Raw genomic sequence first — 19,077 nt, forward strand, 5'->3', positions numbered from 1 at the left:
CGTGTATTATATATTATTAATGTGTGTATGTGTGAGTGACATGTTCCAAATACATTTTTTATATCATTTCAAAAATAATTCACATATTTTGTTATAACAGTCAATCTAGATTTAATTATCGCTCCCTAATTTAGTAAACTGGATCAATAGATTTTTTTTTAGACCAGATTTAGAGACAGATATATATACATGATTTTTACGAAAATAAATTTATTTAAAAAAATTCTATCTATAGTGTATATCATTACTTTTATAAAAGAATTCTCAAATATTAAATAAATTCTTTTTATATTTGTAGAGCTAATTTAAAAAAGAAAAATCAAAATAAAAATAATCGAAAATCTAATTATTTATATATATTTGAAACATTGCTCCGTTTCTAAGAGAAGCGACATTAAAAATCTCAATTTACTGGATACACAATCTTACACAGAGAGAATTTCCTCTTAGAATTTACCCTGAAAATCATATAGTAATCGTGGTACAATACGGTATATTGAAAGAATTTTATAAAAGTTTCTCTGATCAATATTTACCACAAAAAATAAAAATATTAATCTACTAAAAATATCAATCTACGGTAAATATAAAATATGTTCGATTACTTTTATTAATATTTTTTATTGTGGTAAATATTTTAATCAGAGAAATTCTTATAAAATTCTTCCAATATCATATTGTCCCGATTGCCATGATTTTAAAGATAAATTGTAAGAGAAAATTCTCTTCGTGATATGAATACGATATGAATATGAAATAAAAATTAAAGTTGGAACTTCTACCGTCCTTTCTAGAAAGGGATGATATATGGGGTGCGGCGACTTAAAAAAGCGAGCGTTTAGCAGGTTTATATTTAAGGGTTGACGCGAGGCAGATGCGACCGCTTCCGCAAGCGGTCGCACCCAGGAAAACGCCGTACACCAGAGCGGACCAAACTATCACTCCCACCGCAGCAGCCACCAGTATCAGATGTGCTCGATGACGAACGCGATTTAGGATCCGCAGCATCCACTTGCGGTCCACCGCCATTCTCCTGGGAGGAGAAGCCGCGCGATGCAAGGATGCGGTCGTTATGTTCTAAGGAGACGTGTGGTTTTTGGAGAGAATATCCGGTTAAACTTAACGGTTAATTATTTAAGAAAGGGATTACTTGCATCTCCATGCACCAATTATTTTTCAATTGTATATCATTTTTATATATGTGATTGTATATAATTTTTTTGTAATGATATTATAATATACTATAATAAATTACAATATATTATAATAAAATATAATATATTATAATAAATATATTATGTATAATATAACTATATTATACACAGAAAGAATTTTCTCTTAGAATTTACCCTAAAAATCATATAATTGTGAGACAATATAGTATTGGAAGAATTTTATAAGAGTTTCTCTGATTAATATTTACCACAATAAAAAATATTTAATCTACAATAAGATATAACATATGTTCGAGTAAAATTTACTATGCACATATTCATATTTTTTATTGTGGTAAATATTAATTAAAGAGAAATTGTTATAAAATTCTTCCAACGCCATATATTGTCCTATGATCACCATAATTTTCAGGATAAATTCTAGAAGAAAATACTTTTCGTGTAATAAATATATTATAATAAATATAATAAATTAAAATATATTATAAAGATAAAAAAGAAAATTATTTGATCGATGAAACCAATTAATAAGGGAAAATCGATCATCAAAAATGATCTAGTCTACCTCTTCCGCATTTATCATTTCGACAATTCGCTTTCTAGGACTTGGAACCGCATTATGCACTTCCTTGTACTCTTCGTTATGCGTTTGCTCTATTTCGCCTTCTACCTCGTGTACCTCTTCACCATGAATTTCACCATATACTTCGCGAACTTCATAAGATGCTTCTCTTTTAATGGGGATTTCCCTACGCGCCTCTTGCTTTGCTTCTTCATAAGTAGTCAGATACCATTCGCGCTGCATACGATGAAAATTTTCTTTTGTATATAAACTTATTGTTAATCGCGATAAAAAAATAAGAGGAATTATTTTCTAAGAATCAAAATCAGGGTTTCAATTTTTAATCTTGGTAAAATAAATATATATTTTTTCAAATACCAAGACGAGAGATTAAAGTTGTTTTTAATTTGCATTTTTATATTTTTTGGAATAAATTATAAAATAAATACGTAAAAATAAGAAACGGCGACGCATGAAGAAGTGAAAACAAAGCTATCTATCAATTTCTTTACTTCAAGGACAAAAAATATTTCATTATAGTTAAATATAAGAATGTCCAAATAAATTTTTACAGTGCATATTTAAGTAATTTAAATGTCATGCATCACGATAAAAAATTTTCAGCATTTCTTTTTCCATATTTATTGAAGAATTGCATCTTTACACTCTTGTAAAAGAGCAAATACAACATCGAAAATCTTCCTCTACTTTTCTATCACACTTTAATATAATGAAAAATATATATATAATATATATATATATATATATAATGTCTTCAGATACGCTTCCTCTTTCCTAAACATTGCACTGCGAATTACAGAGACGCTTTGAATTATCGAATGCAAAAGCAAAATCAACTTGCTTTCGCAAACATCCCGCCCTGTAGGGGTATATCTTAAAACAAAGAGAGAGAGAGAGAGGATATTCTGTTTCTCAGGTCAAACAGGATGCAAAGGATGACATAAACGCTGCCGGGAGCGTGTAAAGAGAATCGATAGCTCCCAATTACGGGAAATACGCGGAAACCCGTACCTGCATGTTCTGCAGTTTACTTATTTGCTGACGGACCAGGCGAACCACCTTGCATTTCGCGTGTTGACAGTTGGCCAGGTAGACCGCGAGATTCGTCGTCCGCTCGTCGTCCTCTTCCAGATACCGACAACCAGCGCATGTACGCGCGTCGCATATCATTTCCGACGATGTATAAATGATGATTTATCGCGATATGCAAAGCGCGATTTGAAGGGATCATTTTTTTTCCCGGATAAAATTTGCCGCCGACGCGACTGAAGTGAACGAACGAATCGTGTAAAAATTGAGAAGCGCGATCGTCGTCTTTAACAAATCAAAAGTTTATTATCTTCATCCCGATGTTTTAATTTGTAATTTAAAAAAAGATTTACGCTATCTTCTGCTTAAAATAATATGCATATGTACATAAATTTAATATTTAATCTAAATTCCATTCTGCCAGATGTCATTTAAAAAGAAAGATCATAAATCTAGCAGCAATCGACAGTAAAACACGCCGATGAATATAATACTTTCAAATGGCATCATCGATCAATTATTTTTACTTTATAGAATGTTTGCGAAATAAAGTCGAATATTCTCTCTCGAAAAATTAAGGCATAACAAAATGTTATTGTTAGATTTTGCTAAGATTTTGACAAACAACATCAAATACGAAGAGATAAAACTCGAGCAGTGCGATAAAAATCGAGAGAATGTGTTGTGACAAAAAATTTTTCACAACAAAAGAAAGAAATTAAAAGGCCAGTAAAAACCGAAGAGATGTGCATGCTGAATCAAAGGAGGGAGAAGAATTTTAGTCATTTTAATTATCCCTATCAAGAAAGATAAAAATAATGCACTTGCATCAAACTAACGCAAATGCTAAGAGTGCCCTTCCTTTTAAACATAATTATTTTCAGTTAAAGCATGGCAAATATAAAATCGTATGTTCTGAAAATAAATATGTTATTGCATCTTAATATCCAATAAAACTTTCACGTTGTGTGTATACTTATGTATGTATATTTGTCTGTGTATGTTGTGTATGTGTACATATATAAATACTACATTTCTTTAGCATCTTTATATTTAGCATCTTACAAAAATGAGCAATTTTATATATAAATTTATTTAAAATCTACCTTTATTATTAATTAAGAAACTCTCGGTTTCTTTTCCGGTGGTGGTTTCATATCTTTCTTTTCGGTTTTTACCTCCTGCTTAATCTCTGTAGCTGAAACAACCAAAATTAACAATATTAATAAATTGAATAAAAAATAAGAATGAAAAATAAACGACTACAAAATATTATGTTACATACAAACTTCTGTTGCTTGGTGCACTGGTTTTGGCACAGGTAAGGGAAATTTACGAGTGAGTTCCGTAAGTAACATATCCACTCTCTGCCGTTGAAACAACGAGCTAGGTTCCTCGCGTACCGGCGTTTCTTTCTTTGCAGTCAAAGATTTGCCGTTTTTGAAATCCCAAAAGTAACCTTTGCTAGGATGATATCGCGAACAGGAGCTAGCTTCTTCAAAGGCAGATTGTAGATGATGGACCGTGGATAACTGCATAATCGACATATTTCTTATATACATATAATAATTTACAAGTATCAGATTATACAAAAATTGATTTAAAAAAAAATATATATATATATATATGAAGTATTCTTCAAACGTGTATCAATATTATACAAAGTTTCAAATATGTATATTAATATATTTTGTCACTTACCAGTCTGGAACTCACAACGGATCCTAAATCTGGAGCCTGATACACAACACCAGCTATAATATAATAATCAGCAACCGGTGAAGCTGCAGTTGGCGAATGTCTGTGTTGTTTCCTAATCACATACAGGATTGGCTCTTGCACATGTAAAAGAATATATTCCAAGCCAGTCATATTGCTATAAAAATATAACAACAATAGAGTCAATAAGTATGTTTATAATAATATACACTCATATTCAATTGAGAAGATCAATTAAGACTCACGTCAATTGATCAGGACTCAAACGCTGCATCTTGATTGTCTCATTATTGCAGGTTCTATCATAAAACGGATTACTCCTTTCGGAAAAGTAGTCCATGATGTTGCTTGGGTTAAGGACAGGAATCCAAGTACTGTCGTGCCAAGACAGGCCTAAAGGATTCTCTGTAAAGAAAAAAAAGATAAAAATTAAGTTTTCAGAATATTATATTATTATTATATTTTATAATTATATAATTATATTATTATTAATTATAATTATATTAAGAATTAGATGGATATTAAAGATATTCATACATCTTTATGATGAAAACGATCTTATTTCGTATATTCGTATCAAATATTGAGTATTAGTTATACAATACAGAAAAATTAAATTAAGAAATCCTTACCTTGTACTGGAGTTTTTCCGGGCATCATCATATCACAACACCAAACTTTGATACAACAAGAATGATCGAGAAAACACCTCGTCTGTTTACGCCACGTATCAAATATACCTTTCGCTTTTTCTTTTATGGATTTCTATCGGTTATATCACAATATTACAACGTAATCTGTCTCTTCTTTATTCTTCCTCATTTCTTCTAACAGAAAGTATCGCATACAACACACACATCTATTTAAAAATAATAACGTATTCCTCCCCAAGAGACTCTATAACTATAAATTATAAATACATAGATAGTGTTTCAAGTGAGAAAAATTGAAAACTCGGAGGTACCTGATTGGCTGCGATGCAGGAATCTCCGGAGATCCCTAAAATTCCCTAGGTAGCAGCCAATCGAAATCGCGAGCTCGTTGGACAAACGCAGCCATCTTCGCTTCTTTCTTCAATCGAAGATTTGAGAAAAAAATTCTGCTTTTCATATGTTGTCATTGTATTACGTAAAAAAACAACCAGATGTCGTGTAAAACGGAGCGGATCGTTTTATCGAGTAGTCGCGCCGTCTTCCTTCTCCGTCCAGTTGCTGTCGCGCAGTGAGAGAGCTGTCAAGTCTGACGTTTGACGTTTGTTCGCTACCCGGCTCCGGGTGGACGTTTTTCAGTAGGTCGCGCGCAATAATGGTGCTTCATTCTCGCGTGACAGCGAGTGTCAGTTTGATCCCCAACGTCAATCACGATGCGTGAAATCATCTCCAAAGACACGTGCAAAAAATACTCGAGGAACGCTTCGGCGTCGACGCAAATTCTGTCGAGACGATAATTAATATCTAAATGACAAAGGTAAAGAGAGACTCGAAAGCAAACAAACCACGAATATATATCTAATGAATGCGGTGTTTGAGAGAAAGAGACTTATAATAATTTTGCAGGGAAAGTTCAGCTTGAATTAAATGATAATTTTTATGTTTTGAAGGAATGCACATTTTTTTTTGATAGTCATGTTGACAGTCACGTTGAGCAAATTTATGTAACGTACAGTTTATTTAAAAATAATCGCAGGGTTTTAATAGAATTTGACAGATTTATTTTACGAATTTTCGCGGTCCGAAAATTTTCGTGAAAAAAATTCCAACGTAAATATGATAATAATAAAAGGTAATAAATTGCATGGGAGGAGTAAAACGCAGTGGAAATTTATAATCAATGTAAGATTTCTCATTCGGTTAATTGCTATTCGTGCTTCTGTCGCGCTTTCATTTTTTCCCAGACGCACGAACAATTAAACATGGAGGTTAAAATACTCATCTGACAACTCTTTTCTCTGTTCACGAACCATATATATACATATATATATTTACGCGTGCGCGTAGAAATAAATAGCGGACTGATTAAAATAACTATAATTTGAAATTGTACAAATTACGAAACGTGATTTCTCGTTTTGCTCGAAATTAAACGCTTTCGAAATGATTAAACGATTCATCCTTCGATTTCGCGCACGATTTGTTCTACTTTATATACTATACACTCGATTATTGCGAAGAAATTTAGAAATCGAAAGCATATGCTCAAGAATAACAATTTAATAATAAACTTAATTTATGAGTTAAAAATATCGAAATAAATTTTAATATCTATTTTTTATTTTTATTTAAAAAAAGATGTCTTTATCGTTTTGATTTTTTATGAAAAAGTTATGAAAAATAAATCATAATTTTTTTTACTATAAAGTTAAAATATTTTGGTTTATTCATTAAATTTATTAATTTGATCTTTGATCATTAAATAAATCTATCTTATGTATTCACAGTATATGTAAATAAATCTATATTATATTCTTATATATGTATATAAATATTTACTTTTCTTTTTAATCAAATAGAAAGAGATCTAAATATGTCGTATATAAAAATTAAATAATTTGATACGTTTTTGTATAAACAGAGAATTGCTTCTGACTTTTAATTCTTTTTCTATAATTAAAAAAAATATATATGTATTATATTTTTAATAATAAGATTTTGTTTAAATTGCAGCTTACAACTCTTATGGAGCCTCATTAAATCAGAATTACTTTAAATCTCGTATGAAACGAGAAGCCTGATTAAAGTGTACTAATTCGCAGCATGTTGCAAGGTAAATGTAATAAATAATATTAAAGAATATTTATGTAAATACATTCAGACAATGACATATACATTATAAAGTAAAATAAAATGCATTTAATAAGTTGCAGAAGTCATTCAAGAGGAGGCAATAAGATTAGAAGAAATGACATTGACATTGGCAATCATGTAACGGGTTATAAACAAGACTTGTAAGTATTTTATATATGTATATATACATATACATGCACACATTTATGTATATCGTATGTGACATAAAATGTACAATATATCTCGTAAAGTGTTAACCTTTCGTCATGCCTTTTCATCTTTTTATTTTTGGATAAAGATAACTCATATATTTTATGTAAAGATCAATTTTGAGATGAATTTATCGATATAAAAAAAGTATGCAATTGTGCGTGCGAAATATTGCATTCATATAAAATTATTAATCGATTCTACTCATTATTTTTTCATTTTGTACAAGTAAAAATATAGAAAAAAATTATATATTACATGAAATATATCATAAAAATTTAACAAATATTTTAAATATAAAATAGAGTTATATAACATATTATATTTATATAACATTTATATATAATAATTTTTTATATAATTTATATAATAACGTATGTAATAATTTATATAATATTATATATTTGTATAATTTATAATATGATATAATGCAATATTATACAATATATAGCATGTAACAACTTATATAATATTTTTTCTATTAATTATTTTACTATTCTACACCTGCAAAGATTTTTCATCCGAATGATTTCACAGATCCCGCAATGGAGGATTATACGCCGATCGATGAGGACTTTCCGGGCCGGCTGCTACACCAGGCCGCGCTCTGGGATAATGCCGAGCTGCTGGAGGATCTGTTGCGGGGCGAACACGCGCAGTACATTAACAGCAAGGACTCGTGGGGTAGAACGCCGATGCACGCGGCCGCGATCACGGAGAACTCCCGCTGCCTGGACGTCCTGCTGACCGCTAAAGCTGACCCAAACGTCATCTGCGGCCCGCGTGGTCACCATCGGACGCCGCTGCACGTGTGCGCGGAGCACGGTCCACGCCGGCAACGTGGAGAGGCTGCTGAATTTCAACGCAGATCTCATGATCCGCGACGACGACAGGCCTGCAACCGCTCGACATCGCCGAGAAAGGCAAGCACGACGCTTGCATTCATCTTCTGAAGGATGGCGGCCGAGCAGTACGAGCTCGCGAAACAGGCGACCCATGCCTCCTTACGCGCAGCGTGTATCCAAGGCGACACCGTGGCCGCCCGAAGCATCATCCAGGGCTTGTCGACCGATCTGGAATGCGTGGTGAATATGGCGCCAAACGGCGCCAACACGCTGCTCTTCGTCGCCTGCGAGAGCGGTCACAAGGACATCGTTCGGTTGCTGTTGGATCACTGTGTCGACTGCAGGATTCATCCGGTCACAAAGTACTGTCCACTCTACATAGCGTGTTATCACGGCAAGGTGGAGATTGTCGAGTTGTTACTCCGGCATTTTCCCAAGCAGGTGCAGCAACTCACGGTGGAACGTTGGCTACCGATACACGCGGCCACGATAAACGGTCATCATTCGGTAATCGACATGTTGCTTAAATTTGAATATCCTCAACATGTCTATCAACGCTACAGAGACCCGTCCGGCGAGTTCGAGTATGATCTGCCGTTTGATATCAATGCGCAAGACGTCACTGGCCAGCACGCGCTCTATATATCCAGCATGCTGGGCAATGTCAAATGTGTCGAATTGCTTCTGGGTTATCGGGTGAAGGCGAGAACGACCAAGGAGGAGGATGGCGTTAGTGGCGCGCAGCAGCTCCCAGTATCGAAGCGCAAAATCTCTAGTGGTATCCAGAGGCTGATGTCATCCTTGAATTTTCGTAGCACGAAAACACCAACAGACAAAAAGGATGATAAAATGATATATCCGGTGAATTTGGATCTTTATTGTAACAACGGCAGCGAAACGGCGCTGCATGCGGCTGTTAGGGGTCGACATACCGAGGTGGTGAACGCTCTCCTCCAAGCTGGCGCCAATTTAGAGTTACCTGTCAAAGTTCTGTACGATCAGAATGATCCGGAAGGTAGTTATTCGAGCGTGCTGACGATAGCTTGTCAGAATCGCGACGTGAAAATCGCGGATCTGTTGCTGAAGCATGGCGCCGTCGACAACGAGTGCAAGGCGTTGAAGATTGCCGCGCAGAATCGCGACGAGACGTTGACCGCAAAATTGCTGTCGATTAAAGCACATCCGGACTCCGAGTATAAAATCAACAAAAAAGCGATGACTGAGTGCACGCAAAGCTCGCATTTCTCCGCCTTGTCGTCTTTCGGTCACGTTACCTATTCCACGCTGTTCCCGAAAACGCCCACGATGATCAACTGGCATAACCAACAGTGCCGTCTCTCGCAGATCCGATTGCAGTGGCTAATTGACGCAGTGCTGCACGTGAACAAGAAGCTGAGCCCAAAGAACAACGATCTGGTACTGTACGCCATCACGCGAGTCGATATCTCCCACAACTCCATAACTTCCGTGCCGTCTGCCATGTTCTACCTACAGAGTCTGCGTTACCTCAACATGGCACAGAACAAAATCGACACTCTCACGGCCGACTCGAAGAACCCGAAGGACAAGCTGTGCCCGGTTCTGGAAGAAATGTATCTGCAAGACAATCGATTGGAACAACTGCCCGAATTTATCATGAATCTTCCAGCCCTCGAAATCATAGACATATCCAACAACAAGGTGCAGTGCCTGCCGCAAAATCTGTGGCGTGCGCCCAAGCTCAAGGAACTGAACGCGTCGTTTAATCTGTTACGCGATCTGCCGAGTCAAGCGTCGCAGAACGTCCTGAGGAAGTCGCAGCGCGGTTGCGATGAGACGCAACAGACGTCTACTAACTTTCGCGTACTGGCCGCCATGCCGCGGATAGAGTCCATGGAATTCGACTCCTTCACGAAGATCGCGAACGCGCAGGTGATCGAGATGGAGCGGCCGCATGTGTGGACCAGTTCGGTTCAATTGTCAGAAAGGATGAGCGATGACACGGAGAACGACAACAAGTCGGTGCTCACGTCGTTGAATCTGGCGCACAATCTCTTTAACAGCATTCCCGTGGCGTTGCCGTGTCTGGCGGTGAGCCTAGTGCGATTGAACATGGCGTACAACTCTCTGCGATCGATGAGCCACATCACTTCGTATCCAGCGAGCCTGAAGCAGCTGGATCTGTCGAACAATCAGATCACGCGGTGGCCGAGTCTGCCGCAAGTCGACAGTTCCGATAGTATGGAACAAGCAAACACGGCCTGTTATTGTCCGACCGTGAACGCGCAGTCGCCTAGCATAGTACCCGGCAATCGGCAAACACCTACGTCGATGCGGGAAATCGTGTTGCAATCGGTGTGCGCGCACAGGCGGCACTTACGGCTAGAGAATCTCCGCACGCTGATTCTGGCGAACAATCTACTGAATCGCATACAATTAACGTCGTGCGACGACGGTGAGATGCCATGTCTGGAAGAGGAGCGGAACGACTCGGACAAGGATTTGAAAGGTATCGGACACTCCAGCTCCAAGTCGTACTTGCTCTTTCCCAACGTCAGTATGTTGGACATTAGTAACAATCAATTGCGCGAGATACCACACAACATTTACGAGCTTAGCAATCTGTCGGTACTAAACATCAGCGGCAACAATGAGATCGTCGAGCTGCCGCCGCAGATGGGTTTACTGGGACGCCTATGGAACCTAAACACACAGGGTTGCCGGTTGCAGGAGCCACTCAAGTCGATGATCGAGTCTAAAAAGTATAAGACGATGGACGTGATCGGTTACCTGAAGTCGATCTTGGAAGACGCCAAGGCATACGCGCGCATGAAGCTGATGATCGTCGGTATCCAAGGAATCGGTAAGACGAGTCTATTGGAACAGTTGCGGCAGGAGGGTGAAGTACCGAACAAGAAGAAGGCGTCCGAGCACTGGGCCAAGCGAATGGGCAACAAGAACATCAACGCAAAGACCGCAAAAGGCACAACCATCTCGACGGTGGGTGTGGACATCGGCGATTGGATCTACGAGAAGAAAGTGCGCGGACAATCGTCCCACGGTCCGGTCTACTTCAGGACCTGGGACTTTGGCGGCCAGCGCGAGTATTATGCGACGCATCAGTATTTTTTGTCAAAGCGTAGTCTGTACCTAGTCGTGTGGCGGATCACAGACGGTTTCAAGGGCGTATCCGAGATCTTTCAGTGGCTGGTGAACATTCAGAGTAGAGCGCCCAACTCACCGGTCATCATCATCGGCACTCACTACGATATTTTCTACGAGCACAGCGAGGGTCTGCAGCAATATATTCGTGACAAGTTTATCAATGTGGTCGATGCCGAGAAATGCGGCCTACCCAAAGTCATGGAGACGATTGAAGTGAGCTGTAAGACACGCCACAACATCAAGATGCTGTGCAATCTCATCTACGACGTCGTCTTCAGCTTGAGATCGCCCGGTAGCAAGGAATTGTTGCTAGAACAGAAGGTCCCGGCTAGTTATCTCGCGCTGGAGGACGTCGTGATCCAATTGGCGCATGACAGGAAGTTGTCCTGGCCTAGATCCAGTGTTAAAAGCCGATCAGTATTACGCGGCAGTCAACAACGAACTTCAAAAGTTGCACAGATCTTTCCGAGACCCCGCCGAGCTGCATCAGGCGACATTGTTTCTTCATGAGAACGGAATAATCTTGCACTACGATGATGCTACGTTGAAGGATCTTTATTTCTTGGATCCGCAGTGGCTCTGCGACATGCTGGCCCATGTAGTAACCATACGGGAGATCAATCCGTTTGCCAGATCTGGTATAATGAAATTGGACGATATCCAGCACGTTTTCAAATCCTCCACAATATCATCGATCGATACACAGGGCTATATCGTTAGCCTGCTGAATAAATTCGAGGTCGCGTTGACATGGGACTGCCGTACGTTGCTGATACCGTCCCTTCTACCGACCGAGGAGGATATTCTGCGCAATAATCAGATCATCAAAGTGCCGGTGAAGACGCGCGGCTGGCATGTACGCGTCAAGAAGATCACCTCGCCTATATTCGCGTGCATGGGTGCGCCATCCAGCGACAAGAGCAACGCCGAGTGCGTGCTTACATCGAGATCGCAACCCGACTGCTCCGTCACCAGGTTGCTGCTCATGTCATACTTTCCCAGCGGCTTCTGGTCCCGATTGATCACTCGAATTCTCGCCGATGATGCTATTGTCGAGATTGTCATGTCATTTCTGGCGCCGTTCAAGGACTTTGTCGACGATAACATCTTCGCCAGTCTATTGGATTTGCAGGCCGAATGGGTACTCTGGCAGACGGGAATAGAGCTGCGATACTCGGGAATCACGTTGTTGCGTCTGAAGGAGGTCTGCTACAATTTAAAGAATTCACCGTATGACTACAGACAGTTCAAATTCAAGCTCAAGCAGGACGGAATCTGGTGCACAGTAGATCTGCGAAATTCCGCCATCCTCGAAATTTGGTTTCCGGTGGACACTCTGGTGATTAAGCAACCCATTATGTCCGATTCCATAGATGAGGAACCAATGGGCTACCAAGCGATCGTAGTAGAGCCGCGGATGGAAAGTATGCCACAATTGATGGCACTGATTGTCGATCACATCGACATCCTCCTCGAAGATTGGTATCCTACTCTGGGTACACGCTTTGTGCACACATCGGAGGGCAAATTGCTGGTCACCAGGCTCATCCCGTGTCCGCGTTGTCTGCTGGATAACGCCGAGGGCAGCGACATCGAATCGAACGACAGTGACGGTCGATTGATCGAGGACATTCAGAAGTATTGCGCCGTGAATCGCAGTGAGAGACAAAGCCAGGACAGCTACAAATCCGACGGCGACAGCGGCGTCGGCTACGACAGTTTGACGTCCAGCAGAATGCCATCGCTCGAGGGACACCCGGACGTGTCGAAGCAGCAGCAGCAGCAGACTCCCTCCTTCGCAACCCGAAGGTATCCTAGCGTACTCCTGGATGGTGGAGGAGTGCATATTGGCAGCGTACAGCAACAAATCCATCAGCTGTCCGAGGCACTCGGAAATCCCGTTGTCGCACGTCGCGCCAGACATCATCTTCATGGATCTGGGCGCTAAACATTTGATCAAGTCCGAGGACCTGAAGCGAGGCAAGCTGCTTGGTCGAGGTGCCTTCGGTTTCGTCTTTCGCGGCAGCTGCAGATTACCAGGAACATACGTTCGCGCCGACGTGGCCATTAAGATGCTGCAGCCGGTCTCTCCGGGTCCAAACTCGACCCAGTCGGCGATCCTCGCATATAAAGCGTCGCAGAGCAAGTGGGACCGCGATCCGTTGCAGTACGCCTGCAAGGCTTACTGCATGGCACGTCAGGAGCTCAACATCCTGCTGACGCTCAGACACAGCCAACATCGTGCCGTTAATCGGAATAGTCGTCAGTCCATTAGCTCTGGTGCTGGATCTCGCTCCTCAGGGCGCGCTAGACGGCGTCCTGAAGAATTATCGTCGTTCCGGCGCTAAACTGGATCCCTACACGTTACAAGCGATCATCCTACAGGTCGCCAAAGCAGTGGAGTATCTGCATCAACAGCACGTCATCTATCGCGATCTGAAATCGGAGAACGTGCTAGTCTGGCAAATACCTTTACCTTTTCAGGAGAGTTTAGAACCGGTGCACGTCAAGGTCGCCGATTACGGAATTTCAAGACTGACGCTTCCTACAGGAGCGAAGGGTTTCGGAGGCACGGAGGGTTTTATGGCGCCCGAGATCATCAGATACAACGGCGAAGAAGAGTACACCGAAAAAGTAGACTCCTTCTCCTTTGGCATGTTTGTCTACGAGCTAATCACGCTCCGCCAACCGTTCGAGGGTCACGAGGCGGTAAAGGAGTGCATCCTGGAGGGCGGTAGACCACCGCTAGTGTATCGCGAAACCCTTCATCCGTGTTACGCGCTGGATCTAATGGTGATATGCTGGGCGCAGAATCCAAAGGATCGACCGACAGCCAGTCAGATCGTTTCTATCGCTTCCGCGCCCGAGTTCACTCATCTGATAGACGTCACCCTGCTAACGGAGCGCACCCAGGTGACGGCGGTCACCATGACGAACCGCGCCGGCAACAGTTCGAATAGCGAGGCGGACAGCCTAAACGGCGACGAGATCTGGTTCGGCCACAACAACGGCGAGGTCGACATGCTACTAGGAACGCAGAAGGGTTGGCTGCGCCACGTGCGTATTGAGACACCGGTGATACCGTACGCCATGTACGGTCTGGACGGCTACATCTGGATCGGCGACAACGCTGGCCAGGTGCACGTCTATCTGTGCGGCAACTTCGGTTGCGTGGCCAGCCACAACCTCGAGGCGGATCACAACCGAGAGTCCAAGGTGGTTGGGCTGATCCACTTGGAGCAACTGAAGCAATTCGCCGTGGCGTTGCACAGCGGTCGGATCTTTTTGCTGTCGAACTCGTTCACGCAGATGAAGAAGACGGAAATCACCGGTGTGGCGGACGCGACGCGTGCTGATGTCAAAACCTATTCGCTGACGGCGGTCTCTCGGAAGAGACGGGTGTTGGAGCTCTGGGCCGGCCAGAGCTTCGGCCGGATATCCGTATACACGCTGAAGGACGGCAATCTGGTTGACACTGTACAACTGTCTCACTCCACCGGGACCGCCAGTGACGCGGCCATGAGGAATCTCTTCGCCACGTATCTGGCTGGCGCAACCGCCGAAAGCTTCGTCTTTTCGTACACATATCCAGGTTGCGTGGTGTACCAGTGGGACGTGGATGGCCGGCAGATTGTGAACAAGCTGGACATGTCCAAGCTGGTGCCGTGCTCCGAGAGCCTCAAGTCTATCTCGATCGAGGAGAACCTGTCAACGGACAAGTGTCAGGTGACCGCGCTCGAGGCCAGCTTCGGTCAGCTATACATCGGTACCACCTGGGGCTGCATTGTCGTCGCCGAGTGCGGCACTCTGCGACCCGTCACCGTGTTCCGGCCGTTCGAGGGCAAGGTCTGCCAGATCGTCACCCTGAAATCCACCGACAAGAAGAAGGCGGTGCTGGCTACTGTAGGCCAGGGCTATCGCAGCTTGATCGCGCGATACACCGACTTCCCACTGAAGAGTCTGGAGAACGAGGAGCTCAGGCATGGCATGTACACCTTGCTGTGGCGATCGGAAAACTGGTCCTCGACCTGATTCTCCCGAAGATCCTAGATGTCCGGTTCCAAAGCTTCGTTTATCTCATATGCAGGATGTTCCATAGGAAATTGCTGAAACTAATCAGCTGTCACTTTTTAAGTATGCAGTTATTGAGAAAACAAAAATTATGTTAAAAGGAAGAAAGTCTGCAGTTTTTAATGGATATAAATAAAATATTTGTAGACTTTCCTCTTTCCAACACTATTTTTGTTTTCTCAATAACTGCATTAAAAAATGACAGCTGATTAGTTGCAGCAATTTCCTATGGGACACTCTGTATAAAATCAACACGAAGACATTGAAGAAGATAGCCCAGTTCAGAACAAAGGTTGTAATAAGGTTTGGTCGGTGCCAATATAGACATTTCGGAATCTCGAAGACCGATGGAGTCTTTATGGAAACTCTTCTCTTCGAAGCATTTAAATGGTGCGAAGTTTGACTGAGTGTCTCCGCACTCGGGTGAATCTTATACGTCCAATATTATAGTATCTAATATTCTAATAAGCGCGCTTGAGGAATAAATCGTTTTCGTAGAATTTGAAAAAAGAGATAATAATAAGAACCCAAGTTTCACCTCGATTTTTCTTGAAGCACGCTTATTAACGAACAGTCTATCGCATTACAGGCTGTATGCTAATTCTTTAGTTCGTCCAGGTTGCAGGAATTAATCGAGTCAAGAATGAGTGAGAAAGAGAAATAATCTTATTTTATATAAAATAAAATCCTAAGGATGCATAGAGTTTAATGATACTCTTAAGTACGTTTTCCTTTGCATAAGTATAATATAATCAGATGACTCGTGGTATTTAAATATTTATATAATGCCTGAAATAATGAAAGAAGAGAAACGAGTCCGATATTAATGCAGCTTATATAGTCACAGTAAGACAAGAAGAATCTTTGGTATCCTTAGCTGATATTGTCTGTGTTTAAATTTTTACGTTATTTTTTTAGCACTGTCAATTAATCTTGACGATATTAATATTGAGATTTGTATTTTACTGTGACGTAAAAAAACATTCACAATCTTCGATAAAAATACATCAAGATGCTCGTATATTTTCCTCAGTTGCACGTTCAAAATAATGTCTTTCGAGTATCTTGGTACGAGATACGTAAAGATTTATATAAGTCTAATTAAGATTCTTGTGGAACACGTTATATAAATATATCAGCATAAATACCATTAATATTGCGTTATTATAATATTAAATATGAAATTAGACATATACACAACATGTTAGAAGCATTTTGCTCAATTAAATTATTCAATTTTTGCAATTTATCATTTAATTATATATATAGAAAAATAGTTAATATATCCCAATAATTAATGTGATACAAGGTACTCAGCGAAAGAAAGAACATAAGATAATGAAAGCTGTTACATTATTTTTAATAACGATATGCTCTCTAATTGTGTTTAATGGCCAGTAGTCCTTCAGGAGGACGTGATAGAAATTTTATCTTGAGAGATACTCGTCCTGTCCTCTTGAGAGACTAAGCTTCTTCAAAATAGCTCTTTTATATTAGTATCATAATATAATAAGAAAAGAAAGTGAACAGTGTAACATACATTTCTAAAAAAATGGCATTTAAAGAGCTAGATGAATATTATTTCTAGAAAATGTGATGAGATCCCCCCTGATCGAGTCTTAATATTATATTTATATATACATATATAATACAGCTTACTTTCCATCTCATTGACACGTTGAATGCCAAAAGGTTTTTGCGGTGATATCCAAATAAAAGAAAATATTTGCAATAAGCTAAAACACAAAATACTCTCAAATTTTTGAACAACATTGTTATAATAATTATGTAAAATAACAAAATGCAAAATTTAGTAGTCGATATATTCAACGTGTTATATACATACATACATATATATATATATGTATATCTTTAATTTATATAGTGCATGCGCACGTTTTATACTTATTTTTTTAATTACTTGTACCTGCAGCGCGTGAAGCGAACCACAGTGTGATATATATACGCAGCTTGTATCCCTTTTTTCTAAGACGGATGACTATTATGAAGAACTATAGAAATTATATTCTCATCCTCTATACAATACATTCTAGATTATTATTAAGTACACCTACAGCGAGTGAGTAATGTTGTAAGATTTATAATTATTACACTAAGAGAAAATTCTACGATTGATCTCGACACATTAGGAACCATCATTGTAAATTCATGTTTACTCATCATGAAGATTATATTATATTTAATCATACTCAACAGTATAAGTTGTAATTTTACCGAAATTCATTGTTATTTAATGTATTGATTGTCACGAAATACAAACTATACTTGTTGAATAAGATTCTGTTATAATTTCTATTTCTATAGTAAATATAAGCAGTGGATACTTATATTTCAATTAATACAAATTACTATTTACTAAATAACAAGGTCTTTATTTACAAAAAAAAAAATAATAAAAATATATTTTGTAATTACTTAAATGTATTAAATGATTCAACTTTCCTTGACTTTCTTGTTTCTATCTCAAGAGTGTACTGTTGCATTGCCTTTTCATAGACATTATTTTCTGATAATTCTTCTTGCTATTAAAATAAAAATATACTTTTAATACAATGTATTAAACGATTTAATCAATAAATTAATTTATACTATACATACCTCTTTTATCGTTTTGTATAGAGATAGAAAGTTTTGTGTTGCAGATTTCATACTTTCATTTGCTAAATTAGTAGCTGGTATAAAATTTTGATCCTTGTGAAATCTTCTGTAAGAACAAATACATAATTTAATAATATAACTTACATAGAAAAAATATATAAATATTTTATTCTAATATAGTAAATGTCTTACGCTCGAATTAAATCCTCTTCGTAAAAGATAGGTCTGATTGGTTTCTGCGGCAGTTTTCTATCGTATCTAGGTTCATATTTCGGAGGGAAAGCTTCATACACTGCCAACCATAATGGTTTATCTTCCTCTTTCATAGCTTTGCCCTTTAATAGTGAAATGATCCTAAAATTCATTCCATTAAGCTATATTATTCAAAATATTTAAATTAGCTATTATAAATAATGTATAAATAAATGCTTTATTTACTTAATTTTCAGAATATGATATAATATACATATACAAGGAATTGTTGAATAACATCCAAATTTTTATTCAAAAATCTTTTAACTATAATTTCAAATAAAATTATATAATTTATTAATTTATATAATTTATTAAAATGTCGTTTAAGAAAATTGCTCTATTAATAAAATCAAAATAATCGCTCCAATTTAATTTTCGTATACCTAAAAAATAATCATGTCAGGAAAGGATTATGAAGAATGCTTAGACTTACCTGGAATAGATTGTACCAATTTTTTCCAATCTACTTTGCGCCATAATGTGCTTCTGTCAACGTGAGGATTCGCGAATAAATTGAGAAAATTCGACTCAGCCTGGTGATTCGTCTTCACGAATATTTTCATAATCCTAACCTAATTTTTCAAAGCACGACGAAACTTCGTCGCCATTTTTGAAATGTGACAATGTGGTAGGAAAAAAATTAA

At 39.0% G+C, this 19,077-nt stretch overlaps 4 protein-coding genes across 4 annotated transcripts; 1 reads left to right on the forward strand and 3 right to left on the reverse strand.

Moving 5' to 3' along the window:
• Nucleotides 1-822: 822 nt before the first annotated feature.
• Nucleotides 823-3,746, reverse strand: LOC114942319 (uncharacterized). Its single transcript, XM_085487843.1, has 3 exons — nt 2,764-3,746; nt 1,741-1,974; nt 823-1,077 (listed from the first exon to the last, which is right to left on the reverse strand). Exons 1-3 carry the CDS (start codon nt 2,926-2,928, stop codon nt 823-825), a joined length of 654 nt encoding a protein of 217 aa, XP_085343969.1. The 5' UTR covers nt 2,929-3,746.
• Nucleotides 3,747-3,820: 74 nt separating this feature from the next.
• On the reverse strand, nt 3,821-5,410 carry MED6 (mediator complex subunit 6). The gene is made up of 5 exons (XM_029317651.2): nt 5,139-5,410; nt 4,752-4,911; nt 4,489-4,663; nt 4,073-4,319; nt 3,821-3,985 (listed from the first exon to the last, which is right to left on the reverse strand). Exons 1-5 carry the CDS (start codon nt 5,167-5,169, stop codon nt 3,906-3,908), a joined length of 693 nt encoding a protein of 230 aa, XP_029173484.2. The 5' UTR covers nt 5,170-5,410; the 3' UTR covers nt 3,821-3,905.
• Nucleotides 5,411-5,675: 265 nt separating this feature from the next.
• On the forward strand, nt 5,676-17,856 carry Lrrk (Leucine-rich repeat kinase). The gene is given in 10 exon segments (XM_085487742.1): nt 5,676-5,973; nt 7,170-7,269; nt 7,370-7,450; nt 8,037-8,326; nt 8,328-8,390; nt 8,392-8,454; nt 8,456-11,875; nt 11,877-13,283; nt 13,285-13,719; nt 13,721-17,856. Coding segments are annotated over 7 exon segments (7,470 nt in total). The 5' UTR covers nt 5,676-5,973; nt 7,170-7,269; nt 7,370-7,450; nt 8,037-8,044; the 3' UTR covers nt 15,521-17,856.
• mRpS23 (mitochondrial ribosomal protein S23) lies at nt 17,555-19,052 on the reverse strand. The gene is made up of 4 exons (XM_029316864.2): nt 18,867-19,052; nt 18,371-18,532; nt 18,179-18,284; nt 17,555-18,102 (listed from the first exon to the last, which is right to left on the reverse strand). Exons 1-4 carry the CDS (start codon nt 18,908-18,910, stop codon nt 17,992-17,994), a joined length of 423 nt encoding a protein of 140 aa, XP_029172697.1. The 5' UTR covers nt 18,911-19,052; the 3' UTR covers nt 17,555-17,991.
• Nucleotides 19,053-19,077: the final 25 nt, after the last annotated feature.

The sequence above is a fragment of the Nylanderia fulva genome, unplaced genomic scaffold (genome assembly GCF_048542155.1).
Source record: "Nylanderia fulva isolate GAGA-0341 unplaced genomic scaffold, ASM4854215v1 Scaffold6, whole genome shotgun sequence".
Lineage (NCBI taxonomy): Eukaryota > Metazoa > Arthropoda > Insecta > Hymenoptera > Formicidae > Nylanderia > Nylanderia fulva.